The sequence below is a fragment of the Ambystoma mexicanum genome, chromosome 6p (genome assembly GCF_040938575.1).
Source record: "Ambystoma mexicanum isolate Mex_15411 chromosome 6p, UKY_AmexF1_1, whole genome shotgun sequence".
Taxonomy (NCBI): domain Eukaryota; kingdom Metazoa; phylum Chordata; class Amphibia; order Caudata; family Ambystomatidae; genus Ambystoma; species Ambystoma mexicanum.
Window position 1 is genome coordinate 611,282,689 of NC_090935.1, and position 19,428 is coordinate 611,302,116.

At 45.8% G+C, this 19,428-nt stretch overlaps 1 protein-coding gene across 8 annotated transcripts in view; it reads left to right on the forward strand.

Moving 5' to 3' along the window:
- The window catches only part of POC5 (POC5 centriolar protein), a 544,028-nt gene that overhangs the window by 78,613 nt on the left and 445,987 nt on the right, over nt 1-19,428 (forward strand). For 7 of the 8 annotated variants that reach the window (XM_069627457.1, XM_069627460.1, XM_069627454.1 and 4 more), the window contains one exon: nt 17,749-17,832. In XM_069627457.1, coding sequence (XP_069483558.1) covers nt 17,749-17,832 — 84 coding nt within the window. Of the gene's footprint in view, nt 1-17,730; nt 17,833-19,428 lie in introns of all 8 variants that reach the window. The other variant, XM_069627455.1, reaches the window with a different exon arrangement.

Here is a 19,428-nt window from a genome sequence, read left to right on the forward strand (position 1 = left end):
TAGCACTAGTAAGACCAGATACTGTTCTACCTAATGCACAAAGCATTTCTGAGCTGCATAACTGTGCCCATTCAATGTGTCGCATGGTGGGGTGAAAGCACTGAAAGTTCCAGTTTGTTCCCGTGGAAAATAAATGAGTCTAAGAGGCAAAGGCACCGGTAGGATACAAGTACATTTGATTGGTCAATACTTTCTAACTGGCCTAGGTTCTAACGGGACAGATACTAGTGACATTCCTACTCTCAGTTGCCAGGCAGACCTCCTCCCAAAAGCACAAAGAAACCGCAAGGCGCCTTGCCAGTGCTGCGTTCCATTTGCCATATGGTGCAGTGATGGCACTGGCCATCCCAGGGTATCACCTATGACAGAGAAATGAAATGGACCAAGAGAAAGCCAGTTACACACAAGATTATATGCACAATACCATCAACTCTGCACAGAGGGATATTAGTGAAGTGCCCTCTCTCAATTATAACTCACTAAAACGATTTACTCTAACGCACAAAACAAATGTTACTGTCATGCATGCTCTGATTGCATATGTTGAAATAGAAATGTTAGGTTATGTTAAAGGTTCTTATACTGTGCAATTTTGCCGCTTGCATGGTTCCCTGGCACTCTGGTGGATCTGTAAAGCAAGAGGGGGGCAGGGGGAGATAAGCTAGCAGCACTGAGCGGGAGGAAAGAGAGCTGTTGTCCGCTTCAGTTCGGTTGATGGCGTTCGCTGAGCGTAGGTGTGTTTTTGGGTTGGTAGCCGTCATGCGTTGTGCAAGGCTATGTATGGTCGGTTTCGTTGTTGTGGTGTAGTGAAGTGTGTGCGGTTTGTTGTGCTGTAGAGGTATGGTTTTGATTAGTTCAGAGTTTGAGATGTGTATGCAGAAGGATGAGTTTATTTAGTAGGGTTGGTTAGTTGCGGTACCTTATCCTATACCCTCTGTTTTGATAGGGTAAGGGATACAGGTCACATCCAATCGTATATTCTGGTGTGCTGCACTTGCCCCATCTAAGTTGTGTGCAGGAGAGTGCGTCCTCAAAGGGCTATATCTTCCCCGCTAGTACACCCCAGTGCACCGAAATCACCCCCCCCCCTCAGGCTACTCGAAAATTGGGATGTGTTCCCCATGCGCCGTGGTCCATCTGGTCCGAGATTGTGGCGCCTCTCTTTCTCTCCTTTTTATCTAGTGCTCCCTATCAGTGGTCCAATTAAATCCCACACATCTCTCTCTCCCGTTTGACCCTTTATAGGGACAGGTACCCCTAGGTCTCCTTCCCATTTGGACTGCTCTCTTCTTCCCTTCGCTCGACTACGACTAAATGTCCAGCTAAGTCTCATCCATAGGTCACGAAATGAAGTGGGCAAGAGGCAAAGGGAAATGGAGACATATAAAAAGTACACATGAAAAGAATCCACACTTGTGACTTCATGTCATTGATCTATATTATACCCAATGCCCTGCATTGATGTGGAATTATCGTAGGTTCAGCTGTTGCAAGTAATCTCCTAGTTAGTCTGTGCTGAACCTTCTTTGTAAATTCAGCGGACTGCTACATCTTGGCACTGAAATGTTGATTCCACACGCAGAATCAAATTTCCTTGTACATCTCCCAAGATGTCATTGGTTCATCGATCATTCGGCTGAATGCCACAGTTGAAAAGCCAATGGCGAATCATCTGAATATCTTTTGGGACCATGTGTTGGACGGTCATGTGCCTTTTAGTATTTGTAGTGTCGGGGCATCCGATGATGAAATATGGCATTTTAATAAAAAGAGCAAGTTCTGGAGTGAAACAGCAGGGATATTAGAATAGACGATGAAATTGCACAAAAGAAACTTGCCTAATATAAAAATGGTCCACGTACCGAAACACCATTGCAGATATGAAATGTACTATTTCAAAAATTGTAAGTCCATGTTAAAAACACAGTAATGTTGTTATTTTCCATGTACTTAAGGCAAAAGAGGTTATCCTGTTTGGTACCAGAAGAAATGGGTAACTTTGATTTAATTCCCCAACAGCTATCTAGTCCACAACAAGAAGATTTAAAATATTTAGTTACAACATTCCCCGATGTATTCTCTGAGAAACCAGGAAGAGTGCAAGGCACTAATCACTAGATCAGCACACCGAAAGGAAAAGTGGGCCATCTGAAACCATACAGACTCTTGGAAACCCGTAAATAGTGATTGAGGAAGTCCATAAAATGCTAAGGGTGAATATCAGCAAACCCTCCTCAAGCCCATGGTCCTCCCCTATAGTATTGCTCACAAAACCTGACAATTGCTGGAGGTTTTGCATAGACTTCCACCAGGTTAACGCCATCTCTGACTTCGATTCCTATCCCATGCCACGCATTGATGATTGATTGATAAACTCGGAAATGCAACCTTTCTATCAACCCTAGACTTAACTAAGGGGTACTGGCAGGTTCCAATGCATGGACCTGATGAGCAAAAGACAGCTTTCTCAACACCCCTGGGACTATTCCAGTTCAAAGTCCTTCCTTTTGGCTTACACGAGGCCCCCACCACTTTCCAATAACTTGTGTACAGAATATTACAGCCCTACTCTAATTTCCTTGGGACTTATATTTACGATATAGTCATTTATAGTAAAACTTGGGAAGACCATCTTTTCCATCTCTTTACTATTATGAGAGCCCTCAGAGAAGCCAGCCTAACTGCCAATCCATCCAAATGCAAGCTGGCTCAATCAGCCGTGAACTACCTCTGCTTCTTTGTAGGGAATGGTAGTGTCCAACCTCAATGTGAGAAAGTGAAGGCCGTCCTAGATGCCCCTATGCCTAAAACTAAGAGACCTCAGAGCATTCTTAGGGTTAATCGGACAGGACAGCTAGGCAGCGAGACATGCAATGGTTCTTAGACCGGCAACCCTACTGTTTCACTATGGAGCACGAAATGGCAAAGACCAAGGAAACGTAGATTTCCTTTCTGTTTCCTTGTGAAACAGATGGTGCTACATCGCATAGGGGAAGGGTATGTGAGAAACCTGAAGGTGTCTCACCCAGTCCCCGGGGATCTGTCATTCAGGTGGCCAGGAAACGGCCATCACTTCTGGATCCAGTTTCTGGGAGTGGACCAGTACAGGAGGATCACCTGGGTGAGGGGTCTCGTGGGAGTGGGACACTGGATGGCGAGACGCAGTATCCCCTTCCTTGTAAGACCTTTACCCCATATCCCCATATTAGGATATTTAGGAGCTCCAACCCCCTCATCCCCAATCTTCACAACACAAACACGTTCTCACGGACAGCTCGCTATGAGGGAAATTGGACAATACCCGAGCTGTATACCTGTCCCAATAAAATGGTCAGGTAGGGTCAAGCAATTACTGATCATTACACACACCTGACTTCCATTACACTTCCCCACACGGATAAAAGGCGAAGAATGAGAACACACTCTGAGCGAGGCAAAGCACACAAGAAAGCAGCAGTTCCAAGATAATAGTTTAATACAAGGTGAAATACTGCAAAACAGAAGGGGGTTGCAAGCGCCCTTGACATTTTCAACAAGGAACCGTTATCATGAACCTTCGAGAATAGAAAAAGTAAGCCCTCAGGTGAAAGGGCGAGGTGATCCTGTTTGGCAAGTGGTGGAGGCATGGCAAACTGCACAACATCTGCTTGACCTACAAACACCTATGATTACTGCCATAATTCCTTCCCCACGGATTCGGGCGCAAACAAAGCGCAATGCAAGAAATGAGGATATCAGTGTTGGGTGTTCCAGAAAAACCCAAGCAAGTCGCTACCACTCCTGCACCTCGGATCCAGAAGATCTGGCTATGCAGGTACAACAGCGTAATATTTCAGCCTCTGTCAACACTCACTACTGCTACCGGCACTGACTTAAATACTTTTCATGACTTTGGAAACACGTAAGGAAGTCATTCGACTTACTACTGCCACTGCCACAGTAGCTAATGCCGTGTTTGAACCGAATTCACTTCCGCCTCAGCGAGACTCTTGTCTTACCTCTTCGGGAGGAGCGGGTGCCTCGCCGGGTCCGCATGGCGCTCGTGCGGCGCCGGATTGTTTGCGGGACTTGGCAGCGCGGGCTGCAGCCTCTGTTGGTGTGGGCGGCAGCTCCGTTGTGTGTGGCCCTGGGGGGCGGGGTCCTGTGTTGGGTGTTGGGGGTGGTCCTCGCTGGGGGCAGGCTGGACGGTCTGCAGCGTGTGGGTTGCTCCCTCCTGCCTCGGACTGTGGCTCGTCTGGGGACGGGAACGTGTGTGATCGAGTTGAAGCGGACCTGTCAATACGTGGCATGGTCGCGGATGGTAGTGGAGGCAAGGCCACATTTGGTTCTGGTTATCTGACCATGGCAGTGAGATCCAGCTCACTAGGGTCTCAAGTGCCAATTAAGTTTATAGATCGGAGCCGCAGGATGACGTTTTTAATGCTGCTCCCGTTCTGGACCACCTCAACTCATCTAGTAACAACCTATATAGGAGCCCTAATGGTGCCTCTGCAGCCTCTAATATCGGTCCGCTGCAGGACATCACAACACCAGTTGACGCACGTTCTGACAGAAGAAACTCTTTAGAGGTTGTGAACAAGGTATTAGAAAATTTGCTTTTAATAAACAAAGCTTGTACATCAAAACACTCACAAGAGCCAATTCTGGCAAATGACCCCAGCGCTAGAATGTCTTTAAAGAGAAACAGCACTAAACCTACCAACTTCAATGAAGACATCTGGGCGTGAGTGTGACATATAAACGTCCAAGATTAAGTGAGGGGCAGTGTAACCGCGAGGCAGCTTGGATTTCTTCTGCTGGATTCCCAAAAAAGAACTAATCACAATTTGAGCACTCAAGCTCAAAGTTGACACTGCGCACCAAAAACAGCGTATTTGAGCTCTAGTGTCGACTCTAACTCGGATGAAACTTCAACCTCTGACTCCTTTTGTAGATCGTCTATTTCCGAAAGTAAGGAGGTCAAACGTGGTCATTCCTTGGTACGCACACCCCAGTGAAGACATACTTAATGGTACAGGGGCTCCACCGAATACATGTGAATATGTGCCATTTAATGAGTTGCAAGCGCTGCTAATCTCCTCTATGGCAATCTCATTAGTGTCTTTCACTAAATTATGAGTCTATTAATGACAGCACAATGGACCTAACGACGTTGGTAGCACTAATGAATTCTAAACTGATACATCTGGAGGAGCTGCAGACTAGACAAACCAACAAACAAGAGGAGGCTACTCGCAAGTTGACGACATTACTCTTCTCTGTCAATGACCAAAAACGAAACGATGTCGCTGACAAAAAACTGTTAGTGGAAGTAGCAAAAGAGGCTCTGGCTTTATTCCGATGCAACCACAAGGATGCACCATCGAGATTGCAACCCTCATGCCCAATTGCCTTGATCACAGACCTTAAAGATCCAACTCAGCCTCTAATTTCATGTCCCCAGTTGGTAGACATCGAATTGGGCTCGGACTCTGATGCCTCAAAGTGTTCTTCAGTTTCCCCTGTAGACAACCTAGTGCCTAATGATGCTAATAGTGGTCCAAACGAGTGAGGCACCAATAACTCTAACCGTGGCGTGCAATAATGAAAAAAGAGATCCATCTGCTGATTGTTCATCTATGAGTAACAGCTGTATTGATTCTCCAGTGCCTGCGGCAACTTCTCAATGGGAAATGTGTCTGAGACTTCTTTCAATCGTGTCTTCCTCCATGCAAGAAGTACCGACAACTTGGCTCAACTCAATGATCAAGTAGCAGGATCTTCTTTACCTTATAATCCTGTCACGACCATCAACATCAATGAAATGGACGTTGCGGCCACCAGTATAAAGACTGCAGGTGTATTTGCCATCTTCAATGGCGGAAATCAAACTCCTCCGAAACCAATGACACAGATACGGCAACATCAACCCCAATTAAAGAAATCCAAAAATCTCCCAGGACGGAAGAGGACCCAAGCATCTGGGGCCAGAAAGTTTCTTAGAAACATCAATGTGATACAGATCATAGAGAAGGGTGATACGATTCCCACACGTCCTCCACCGCAGGTTTTTGAGAACAAGATGGCACTTGAAGTTCTACCAGCTAAAGTACATGAGGAGGGAGTGATACAGATTGAGGATGTTGGGCAGGACTGCCCTGACGCACTCCTGGACTTGTCTGTTTATAATGATTCAGATTGTGATGACAGCGAGAGGACTGTTATCCCTGCTGTGAACAACAAACCAGGCGTGTCTAAAATCTCGGGCAAGGCCATCCCTAGGCTGTCTTCTGACAGCTCAAGCGCGCGATCCATGAGGAACACATTTATCTCCTCTGAAGGGCTAAGAAAAGAGGCAGTCGTCCTCAATAGTGGTAGATTTTGCTCATTAACTGTTGAGAATGCAGTCATGACGGCACCCGTTTTAACACCTCTGAGCCCCATGTTTCTTAACTTGCAAGTAAAAAGAGACCTGTTGGGTGCCAATTTACAACAAACCTCCTCGTCTATTTTGAAGACTAACCAACCGTTGTTTGCTGTCGCACGTGCCGAGCCTCAGAAGAGGCCTTCAAATGACTTGACACCACTAATAAAAATCTTAACTCAAGGGAACAAGGATAAACATACTATGAAACCAGCTGAAAATGCTAGCAATGCGTTCAAGCCTTCGAAAGCTAGAACCCATGAAGACCGTGATTCTGCGCCCAGAATCTTGTTAGAGAGAATGGACTTGTGACAGTTTGATCCTGAATCGCACCAATGCGATAAAGCGATTACATCATGTTCCTCATCTAAGGGCGTTGGGTTCACAGGATGTAAAAATTGTGGAGTTTCCTGATGAAAGGCGCAATGACAAAGTGGTGCTGCATTTAGCCTCAAATATAATTGCAGGAACCATTTTAGATGCATCTGACGCCCTATTGTCACTGGGTTTTGACATCTATAGGATTAAGGAGAACACTTCCAAAAAAGCCAAATGAGATCAGGACATCCTTCACTTCACCTCATATGAGTGATGGCACATTTCGTTTCCTGCCCTCGAAAGATCATCCTGATTACTCAATTGACAACCATCTTAAAATCTGGCCTTCCTAAAGTCTCATTTGCTGACATCCAACCAGAGGCAACGACCGGTATCATGGAGAATATCAGAATCACCATAAATGGTAGAAATAGTGTTGATACCACTGGGAGTATGCTTTCAAGTAGTCCTGTTACTAAGGATCAAACTGGAGACTGGAACTGGCTTCCAAGATCATTGAATTGCAACGGTCCGAGCTAATGCCAGACAAAGAAAAGTAAACAGACCTGCACATTCGCATCATGGAACACAAGGGGCTTTGTACATCTGCTCAATTCGAAATGGTTGCAAGGAATTCATTTTGCCTGCCTACAAGAAACCTGGATGAGCCAAATATCCGTGGTCTCAGAATTTGAGTGCACACTTAATCCTGCTATTATATCAGAAAAGGGTCGCCCAATGGCTTGACAGCTAACGCTTATCAGGCTGTCTTCGGGCTATTCTTTACTAAAGTCCATAAATCACTCACCTTATATTCAGGTGTCTGAGATTGGGAAGATTGACTCCTCAAAGAATTGTTTGGACTGTATACAAATAGTAAACCTCTACTGCAACCACGACAGGGCGGGAACATTTTCCTTCATAGATAAAGTATTAACAATCGTTGATGATCTGATGGAATCAACATGAAGCTCAAACATAATTATTTGTGGTGACATAAATATAGACTACTTTAAGCCTTTAAAACCAGAAAAAGAAAGGTTAGCAAAAGAATGGCTTGAAGAACTAAAAGCGCACAGGACCATCTGATGTTAAATGGCTGCACTCAAGGTGACATTCCACCTTGTCCAACATTTCAACGCGGCGATCAATCATCCACTATTGATTATATCTTTCTCCAGCATTGGATCTTTCATGGATTCACATGCTTAGAATATTCCCCGTCGTCAGACTGGGAACCCTCGGTACACATATATAGTCGTTTCCTATAGGAAAAAACTTCCGACACTTGTGTGTCCTATCCACATCTACGTCCTCCCCGAGGACGTCCACGCATGCCCCATAGGACGTAATGGTATAAAAGCCCCGCCCCCGCGGGTCCCGTCAGATTTCAACCGTCTCCAAAGATAGTGGGATCTCCTCGCGTAGTCTCTACTTTCTAGGCTATCGTTGAAATTACTCGCTGGGTTGACCGAACGAGCCTCTGAGGTTTTTTTGGTCTTACCAGAATGTCGGGCAAACCGTTGTTTCGCCCGTGCGCCACGTGCGGATTGAAGAAGGTTTACGAGGGGGACGGCCATCTAGATTGTATTTATTGCCTCCACCCTCACCATTCCGCAGACCAGTGCGAAATATGTAAGGGTTTTTCTCAGAAAACCCTGAAAGATCGGAATCGGCGGCTGGTGTCGTGGTTAAATGACGGGGCGGGAGCATACCCTCAGTCGGAGGTGGGCTCCGTGCGCAGCGTCGCCTCGACGAAAACATCGGGAGCCCTGCGCCGTTCAACCTCGTCGGAACCACCGGCGAAGAAGACTCGACCGGCGGAAAGGGATGTTCCACGAAGCCACTCTTCCAAGGAGTCTTCAAAAGAATCTTCAAAAAAGCTACCATCATCATCATCGTCGAAAAAACAAGGGAAGGAAAGGCCAAAATCCTCCTCGGGCGATCCTCATAGATCTGCCACGAGTAGAGAATCGGATAAACGCAGGGAGAGCACCGTTAAGGCGGGACCACCTAAGCCACCTGCAGGCCCACCGTCGACGACGACCAACCAGTCAGTGCCCTCACTGCCTCTGACGCAGTTGGTTTCCCCCGTCATCAACCCGATGACGACGGCGACGATGTCCTCGTCGACCGAAGTTCTGGCCTGGAGACCAGAAGTTTTTGATATGGGGTTGCCGGACACGTTACTGCAGGAACAAGCAGTGTTGATTTCCTCGAAGGAAGACAACGGTTTCAGGATTGCGGGCCCGGAAGACCTTGGGCTACGAGCCAATTCGCCATCAGGAGCAACCTGCTCTCAGGTATTTACCAATACTCCAAACGCTCAATCGGCCCTGTCCATGGAGGTCCTGTCCTCCTTACACTCGCTGCTAAAATCATTGGATGAAAGGCTTCCACCTGTGGCGTCGACACCCCCCGTCGACGAACCCGGCCCATCACACCGTCCAACCAAAACGAGTGGAATTCCGGTGACTCCAGTAGTCCAGGAGGAGGGTGAGCTTTCGGACTCTTTATCTGACCGTGGGTCAGCATCGGATATCTCCCTGTCTCCATCTAGGGATCCATCCTGGGTTTCGGATGTGGAACTGGAAACACCAAAGAGCCCCACTCATCCATCGGCACCAGACGATATTGGCGCTTTTCACTCTGGCAACTCAAGATTTTCTACGCCCAGGGATAGATCCTTCGGCAGATCGGCGTACCCTTCCCAAGGATATAGACGCGCCTCTCAAAACTCAAGCCGGCGCAGAAACTTCCAGTCATCCAAGAGACGACCGACCTATTCGTCGTCGACGAGCAAACAGAAAGACCAGCAATGACGGAAAGCGCACCGTTCTGGGAGGAAGAGTGTCAAGCTGCGTCAAAGAATGGGAAAACACCCCCTACCCCAACCACATCTGGACAATTTGCTGCAGGAAGTAGCACTTATGTTACAGAAAGGTGCCATAGAGTTAGTCCCTGCATCGCAGAAAGGCCAAGGGGTATACTCGCAGTGTTTTGTGGTAAAAAAGCCGAACGGAAAATGGCGTCCCATTCTCGAGCTACGCGACCTCAACGAGACCTTACAGAACCAGAAATTCAAAATGCTCACGCTGCAGGAAGTAATCAGGTCTGTTCAAGTGGGAGATTTTTTGGCATCTCTAGATCTGCAGGACGCGTACTTCCACATCCCTATGTGTCAAAAACACAGGAAGTTTCTGAGGTTCATGGTAGGTCAGACACACTACCAATTCGCAGTGCTCCCGTTTGGTCTCAAATCCTCCCCAAGAACGTTCACAAAATGTTTGGCGCCCGTGGCAGCCTGGCTGAGAAAGAAAGGGCATCATGTATACCCGTACCTCGACGACTGGCTGGTGAGGGGACCCTCCTCGGCGTCGACCAACGACAGCGTACAGGCTACCTTACAGCTTCTGCAACGACTGGGGTTCGCAGTGAACTTCGAAAAGTCCTCTCTAAGGCCATCAAAGAACTTAAAGTTCTTGGGAGCTCAATTCGAAACCCAGTCGGGAATAGTGAAGCCTTCCCTAGACATAATGTCAAAGATCAATCGGCTGACGAGTCAACTACGTCTACATGGCACACTCTCAGTGAGAAAGTATGTGGCGATCCTAGGTTCCATGGCTTCCTGCATCCATCTAGTAGCCAACTGTCGATTGTTCATGAGGCCGCTTCAGGAATTCCTAGCGGACAGATGGAAGCAGTCCACGGGTCGGTGGTCGGACAGGCTAACCGTCGACGACGACGAAATCATCCGAGCCCTCCAATGGTGGAAAAGCTTTCACAACCTGGAAATAGAGGGGTTCCTCTACAAGAACCCGAATTTCAGAATACCATCATCACGGACGCATCCCTGACGGGCTGGGGAGCACACATGGACAACCCAGGGCAGATGGTCTCCCACCGAATCACGCCTACATATCAATGTACTGGAACTGAGGGCAGTGAGATGGGCCTTGAAATCATTCCTCCCACATATCAAGGGGTCGAGAGTGAGAGTGCTGACAGACAACACGACAGCCATGTTCTACTTGATAAAACAAGGCGGCACGAGATCCAGGACCCTTTCTGTGGAGGCTCAAAAGGTATGGCATTGGGCTTTGAAACACAACATATCTATAGTGGCTCACCATCTCCCAGGAGTGAAGAACGTACAAGCGGATTCCCTGAGCAGGAGCATGGCTCAGATACACGAGTGGGAGATGGACACCATTCAGCTGCAAAGAATCTTCAAAAGGTGGGGTCACCCCTCAGTCGATCTCTTCGCAACGAAAGAAAACAAGAAATGCGAGCAGTTCGCGAGCAGATGGCCTCAGAAAGGATCCCTAGGGGAAGCGTTCTCATTTCCGTGGACAGACAAGTTCCTGTACGCCTTCCCTCCGTTTCCCCTTATACGGAGGACAATACAGTGGATTCGCAGATACAAATGCCGGGTCATTCTGGTGGCTCCGTATTGGCCGAGACAACCGTGGTTTTCCGACCTACTACACCTATCGTTGGAACAACCGATAACTTTCCAGAAAGTTCCGAATCTCCTATCCAGGGACAAGGGAACGGTGTGGCATCACAATCCGGACAGCCTCAACCTGACGGCATGGCTCCTGACTTTGCAGAATTTGGCAATTTGAAAGTCTCGTCGGATTGCCAAAAAATTCTACAGGCGGCTAGGGCTCCTTCCACTAACAAGTCATACATATGCAAGTGGCGAAGGTTCTGTATGTGGTGGCAAACACAGCATGAAATTCGGCCTGGGGAAGTAACTCCTGAACAAGTTTTACCGTATCTTCTGCAACTAGCAGAGAGTGGGCTATCCTCGTCATCCATCAAGGTGCACCTGGCGGCCATCTCAAGGTTCACGAGAAGGAGACATTCCGCGACAGACTGGTAAAACATTTCATGAGGGGTCTCTTTAGAACTTTTCCCCCTACGAAGCGGTTCCCACCGTCGTGGAGTCTAAATGTGGTGTTGGCGGCTTTAATGAAACCTCCTTTCGAACCAATGTCCTCTTCATCCATGCAGTTCCTATCGTGGAAGCTGGCTTTCTTAATTGCCATTACGTCAGCTAGAAGAGTGTCGGAATTACAGGCATTAGTCATAGACCCTCCATATATGAGATTCTTTAAAGATAAAGTGATACTATCAACTAATCCTACTTTCATCCCGAAAGTACCGACGGTCTATCACAAGCACTCGACCATTGCTCTCCCTACTTTCTTTGCGACCCCGTCGTCGACGGCGGAAAAGGCTCTTCATACGCTCGATGTGAAAAGAGCGTTAAAGTTTTATCTGCAAAGAATGCAGGAACTCAGAACTACCAGACAGCTGTTCATTGCATATGGTCCATCGACGAGAGGAAGGGCAATCTCCAAGCAAGGACTGGCCCGATGGGTCTCGTCGGCAATTGCTTTTAGTCACTCCAAGGCCGGGAGACCCCTACAAGGGCACCCTAGAGCCCATTCCACGAGATCGACAGCCTCCTCCGCGGCGCTGTGGGCAGGAATTCCTCTGACAGACATCTGCCAGGCGGCGGCATGGTCAGTCCCACACACGTTCACACGCCATTACTGCCTGGAAAGGCAGCATGCGGATGAAGTACAGATGGGAAGGGCAGTTCTGCGCCATCTGTTTCAATGAGGTAAGCCAAAAACGGTGAAGCTTTTGTCTTTTGCCTTGTCTATACTGGTTCTTTAGTGTGTAGGTTTTGAGTAGAAATATATATATGTATGTATGATGAATATGTATATATCGGAAAATGTTGCTGCTTATGTGCCTATATAATTAGGTTTTGGGGTGTTTTTGCGGTGTATGTTGCATTGCATTCTCACCTCCTTCTTTTAGGATACTGCTATACAATCTATTCTAAGCATGTGAATCCATGAAAGATCCAATGCTGGAGAAGGGAGTAGTTTCTTACCTGTAACTCCATTTCTCCAGCATTGGTATCTTTCATGGATTCACATGCGCCCACCAGCCTCCCCGAAATGCAAGGTGCAAGATATGTGCATAAACAGGTTTCCCCCTTTCTTCTTTGGAGGGGTCGAAATCTGACGGGACCCGCGGGGGCGGGGCTTTTATACCATTACGTCCTATGGGGCATGCGTGGACGTCCTCGGGGAGGACGTAGATGTGGATAGGACACACAAGTGTCGGAAGTTTTTTCCTATAGGAAACGACTATATATGTGTACCGAGGGTTCCCAGTCTGACGACGGGGAATATTCTAAGCATGTGAATCCATGAAAGATACCAATGCTGGAGAAATGGAGTTACAGGTAAGAAACTACTCCCTTACATCAGACGCTCTCCACTCACGAGTTAAATCTTTGGGGGTCATTCAAACGTGTAACAGCGATCACAGAATGTTACAAATGGAGCTTCTAATGGTCAACCCCAACTCGGGCTTAAAATGGTCAACAAAGGTCAACATGGAAACAAGCAGAATTAGATTGCGGCTGGATGTAAACGAGGTTGCCAACCTATCTGAACAATTTCAACTGGGAGGTTCCACAGTTGAATATGCGCCACTGTTGGCCCAATTCAAATAAAAAAATATAGGGCTCAATCAGTCCTTTTTAAAAGACCCATTGCTTCGACTTAGAAGTTTTGAAGAGGAAATGTTATGTTATATAAACTTGTAAAGCGCACGGTCGCCCAGAGGCATCATGGCGCTGGTGTGGAAGCTGCGAGCTCAGGGAGCACAATAAGGGCAGAAAGCTAGAACCGAGTGGTCTTTAGAGCTTTCCTGAAAGCCAGATGATTAGCAGAGGATTTAAGTGGTAATGGAAGAGTGTTCCAAAGCTTGGCCGCGGTAATAGAAAAGGCCCTGCTGCCGAGCCTTTCCCGGTTGAACCTGGGGACCTTAAGTAGGTTGGTTGTGGAGGAGCGAAGGTTACGTTCCGGAATATATCGGGAGAATTTAGATTGAAGGAACTCTGCTCCTAAGCCATGAATTGCCAGGTGGACGATACATAGTGACTTAAACTTAACTCTCTGTACCACAGGGAGCCAGTGGAGACGGCGAAGTACCGGTGAAATATGGGCGCCATAGGGGGAGCCAGTAGCCAATCTGGCTGCCAGATTTTGCATACGTTGGAGGCGTTGTAGAAGACCAGTCGGTTGGGATAAGTACAAGGAATTCCAATAGTCCAGCCGTGAGAGGACCAGCGCCGCCACCACCGGGGGGCGCATGGTTTCTGGGATCATAGGTAGGACCCTCTTTAGAACCCTGATCTGATGATGTGCGGACTGACAGACAGCCGATACCTGGTTTGACATAGAGAGGGAGGCAGAAAGGATAACCCCCAAATTCTTTACCTTGTTAACAGGACAGGGTAATGGACCCAACGATGTGGGCCAGAAAGCGGTGGTCCATAATGAAGGGTTAGGGGGGCAGCCTACAAGCATCACTTCCGTTTTTTCGCCATTGAGTTTGAGCCAGTTTTGGTCCATCCAGACACCGACTGCCTTTAGGCAATCATGAAGACAGGCTGAGACCACGGGTTGATCCTGATCCTGATGACATGTTTGATGCGTGCCATGATTCGAAAAAATAAAAAATTGCAGAGCCAGGTAAGAATAGCTAGAAACCGGTTGGTGGATCAAAATTACAAAAACTGGCTGAAAGGGCATGAATATATGTTGGTACAGCACGACGCAGAGGAGATGTTAACATGCTTGAAAAATAAAAATAAAAAGTGGAGCTTTTTGGAGCATCATTAATAACCTCGAAGCACCACAAATGCACTGCAACCCTGCCAGGTGACGGAGGCAGAATGGCAAACGCATTTCGAGATCTTATACAGTAAACCTAATGCCACCTCAATCTCACCTGACTTTAACAAATCATCTTGGGAAACCTCATCATCAAAAGAGGACATTATAGCGATAATAAAATCAAATAATTCTAGGGCACCTGGACCTGATGGCCTAACAAACTTTACCATCAAACAACATCCTGATCTTTAGGCCGATGTGTGTCTAGAATTGTTTGAAAGAATAGAGTTACAACAGCAGACACTGAGGTCTTGGAAATGCGCTATAATTGTACCCATTTTCAAGAAAGGGAACAGAGCTTGCCCCAAAAACTATCGCCCAGTAGCACTGCTGGATGTTCTGGGTAAAATGTATGCAACAGTGCTACAAAGAAAACTGATTGAATGGTCCGTAAAGGCAAAACGGGTAGATATAAGACAAGCTGGTTTTGTTAAAAACGTTGGATGCTCTCTGAACCACCTCATCTTGAACTTGTTGAAAATGGAGGCTATACGAACCAACACAGAAGTATACCTTGCATTCATCGACTTCTCTTACGCGTTTGATACCATCAATCGCGAAATCCTTTGGAATAAGTTGCGAGCATGGGGCTGCCCCGCTGGTCTACTAAATGCAATTCGAGACTTACACACAGAAACTTCAATCCAAATCCATTTAGACCAGTCTGGAACTCTGTCAAAGGAGATTAAGACCTATAAGGGAGTGAAGCAGGGATGTCCATTAGCTGCAGCAATTTTCAGTCTTTTTATATCAGACATTGGAGAAACCATAAGTTCTGTGCGATCATTCCCACCTAAGCTCCATAGGTCACATATTAGTTGGTTGCTTTATGCGGATGATCTGATCGTATTGGATGTAACACCAATTGGACGTCGGAGAAAGCTGGATGCTGTGCAAAAGTACGCAACTCTGAACCAACTGAAAATGAACCCCTCTAAATGCGAAATTATGGTGCTTCAAAATTTGAGAACAGTGCGAAGTAATGATGGCACAAAAGTTGCTTGGAAGCTGGGGCAAATATCCTTGTGCTTGTCAAGTAGCGTAAAATATCTGGGTATGTTGATAAGCTCTAGTATATACGATGGGCCATGGATCATCGAAATTAAGAGGAAATGTCACCAACTTGCCAACCAAGCACTCATTTTGCATAAAAGATTTGGAAGGTTTTCCTTAATCCCAGTGCGGAACATTTACCAACAAAAAGGGTTCTCCTATTCTAACGTATGGAGCTGAAAACGTGCTGAGTGGTTCGTATTCCCTTTGGTTAACATTAGAGAACATTTTCTGGTCAAAAGCCTTGGGCCTACCCAAGGGAGTGTCTACGGCATGTATACGGTATGAATTGGCATTAATTTCCTTGCATGCCAGAATTTTTTGGAACCTTCTTTCTCTTTACCAAAAAACAGGAGCTTTTCAAATCCTGCATGGTATATCTTCGGACAAAAACAATATTGTTTCATTGTGGGTCAAACGCTGCGTAGATAGTCTTGTGGAATTTGATATCAACTTGGAAACATTGCACAATAACCCTAATGCAGCAAAATTAAAAATCTGGCGTGCGTACTGGGAGATGACCTGTGCACAAAGATCTGCTCACAGCCTGATGGCTGCTGCACCGATTGTTTCCAAGTTTGAATGCAAGGAGACTGTTCATGCTGTTCAGATTGAACGCCTTCAAAACCAAAGAGCGTCTAAGCGCATGGGAAAGTAACACCGCTTTGGACACAACATGCAGATTTTGTTCACTCGATGTGGAGACTCTCAAACATCTGGTACTGTTCTGCGGCGAACTGAGAAATGTGCGAAAAATTCACCTGGTCCCATGGGGCGACAAACATCCCTCCCTCCCTGTGTGCCGATGAATGGTGGCAAAAAATGTTTAATGGACTGACATGAAGTTAATAATCCCATTAACGTTTCTTTCGACAGAGATCGAAAACTTGTTAAAAGTGGATTTAAAGGATGTAATGAGTATATGTTGATGTGATTGATGTTTTGTAAACATTTTTAAGGTTTGCATTTAAACCAAAAAAAAAAAAAACGAAGAGAAGTGAACTTTGATTTAACTATTTTGAAAAATGTTGGATGAACAATTGTTTGAGCCCGATTTGAGGGGAACCCGTTAAGCAAAGGAAAACAATGTATTAAACTGTGCCACAAATTAACTGCTGATGAGTGATTGAACTTTCAAAGCAAGCAACAATACCTTGTGAATCGAAGTGTTCCTGCGACGGGTCAAGCAAAATCCTACGCACAGTCACAAGTCTTAGATGTTGACACAGTAAAGAAAGATTGACAAAGTAAATTGAAATTGGTCTGAGCCCGGCAGAGGGAGACTGATTGATTGAACATTGTGTTGACACGGATCTGAGCCCGGCTGAGGGGGATCCGGGGTGAATCGTGAATCACCCGAGAAATTGGATATGTGGAAATCCAACAGCATTGTATTAAAGGGGATCTGAGCCCAGCTGAGGGGAAATTCCGAGGTGGTTGGTGAACCACCTGAGAAGTCGAGTATGTGTGAAAACCTAAGCGGAAAAGTAATGTATTGTTTGTCACATCAGGCCCTCTGAAAGAAGAGACTTTGAAAGGCAAAGAGACTTGGGCACAGAAGGCCCTGATGCTAATGTTTGAACTGCACCCTCGTGCTAGCGAAGCCAGAGACTGTGCTAAGCTCGAGTGTACCCCATTATCCTGTGCTAAAAACATGGGAAGGAAGGCCAACGGCCTGAACATCCTGACCTATCATTTTGTAAACACTTCTTTCTTTTTTGTAACATTGTTTCCTACACTATTTGTATTTAGAGGTAAGGATTTACAATAGGTTTATTATTATAGGCCCTTTTATTTTGACAAGACACCACTTGGACTGCATTATTATTCTTTGATGGTTGTAGCTTGCTCCCACCTTTTTAGATTTAGCTTTAGTTGGGCGTTTTTCAAACCCTTTTTGAAGTTCAATAAACACCCTTGAACTGTGGTCACTTGTGTCTGTCTTGCTGTTGATAACCATGCCTTCCTTACAATGCCGAACTTTCGGTTTTGACCAGCAGGAAACACCATATCTATGGGCAGGTTTTTGCAGTCTTCTGAAAAGAAAAGCTTTCTGGAATCTCCCATTACCTTTGTAGGTACTCGACACACAACTGTGTTGGCTTGTCATCCTTAAAATTTCTATCAAAGAAAAGAAAACTGTACACACAATTTGCATTTTGCATTTTGATTTTGTTTTTACAGTTTTATATCTTTACGCAGATGTCCTCTGATGAAGAAAGAAACTCTAGTCCTGTTCTGCCAAAAGACTCTGATCATGGAAGTTCTGTCTCTTCAAGCCTTCAGGTAGGACCGACGCAAGACCTATTGATGTCCCCTAGTACACTCTCATTTCAGAATTATTATTTTTTTTTTTTTTAGGAAATTGTAATCTTTCATTTGATTTGTTGAAGTTTTGATATAAAACATTTTTTGTCTCAGCACAAATAGACTACCATGCATTACCATGAGCGAGACAGTTGCTCTAGTTGTGGATAGCTATTGGCCTCTTTTAGTTTTCTAATCACAACTGACATTACCCTCCATATCCTTCTTGTCTCTTACAGCACAACAGATTCTGTTGTATTTGTCAGTCCCTTTAACAACTGACTGCCTTATTCCTTAATGGCAGGGACATTCTCAATAATCCAGAGTGAATTTACCAAATTAACATTCAGCTCTAAAGCTTTATACTGCACTTTTACTTCACATCCAACCCATGTATACTACCTCAGTTCCCATTTCTAATTTGTAGTAGTGTCTCTTAACAACATGGTTGATTCTAGAGCATTGTTCTTTGTTTGTATTATGTTAAGAGGCAATAAGGGCGTAGGTAAACACCCATTTGAGTTGTTTAAAAAGAGCCGAGTTGCAGCTTGAGTCTCAGTTCTCCCTTTTAAATGCACTTCATTATTACTCGTACTTGCACTGGCTATTTGGAGTTACTTAAAATGAACAAGCTCTGAATTCCACCAGTGCAACAATTTCATAAAATTGGTTTCCCAATTGTTTATGGTGTTTGGAGCAATTCATGACAGATAATATAGAGAAAGGAGCAGGTCTTTTTAGACATGTTAGATTTGACCACTTTGGGGCTACTGTAAGTGGTACGTGCATTGGTTGTCTGTTTGGAGAGTAGCAAATCCCTGGGCCATTAAATAGTAAGTACCCTGATGTCCAGGGGAGGACGCACAACCTTCGATTTGATGTTCGGGAACTCTTCCACTCTTTGTGGAATGGCGATTAGAACAAGGTCAAAACACTACTTTAAATTGTAAATTCTATGTCTGTCTTCAAAATATATAGGAAAACCCTTCACGTTATCCAACCTCTCTCAGTGCTCTAGTGGCTCAGTTTTGAGTTGGATTTTCAGTGCCAGCCCTAAGAGTGGTTTCTGAGAGGCCACTCTGGTATAGTGACCAGGGAAAAGACACTTGGATGCCTCCCAATTCCATGTGGCTTATGCTAAACGATAAGCGGAATGAAGAGACTACAGAGGGTACAATTGACTTTTTTACCTATGTAAAAACTCAAGGGCGCCCAGGGAAGGGGCACATTTTAAATATGCGACCCATGCACCCCAGACGGTTACTGCTACTGCCATACGCCAGCAGACATCAGGCAGGAACATCCCCAAAGAACCAGTCTTCTGACAGCCCTCATCGGGTACCCATGGCTTTCAGAACCTGACTCATGGGACCTTCCTGGCCATAATACTGCGTATGAAAATGTAAATATTGTTAAGTGTACCAATTTAAATTGTGCTAAAACTGATAAAGCATGACCTATGAACTTCTTCTAGTAAACTGATGGGTTCCATACCTTTGATAGACCTGTGGGGCAGGGCTACAGGAGTCGCAATGTGGTAACCGCCATGCGGGTAAATTACCTCATGGTGGCTGA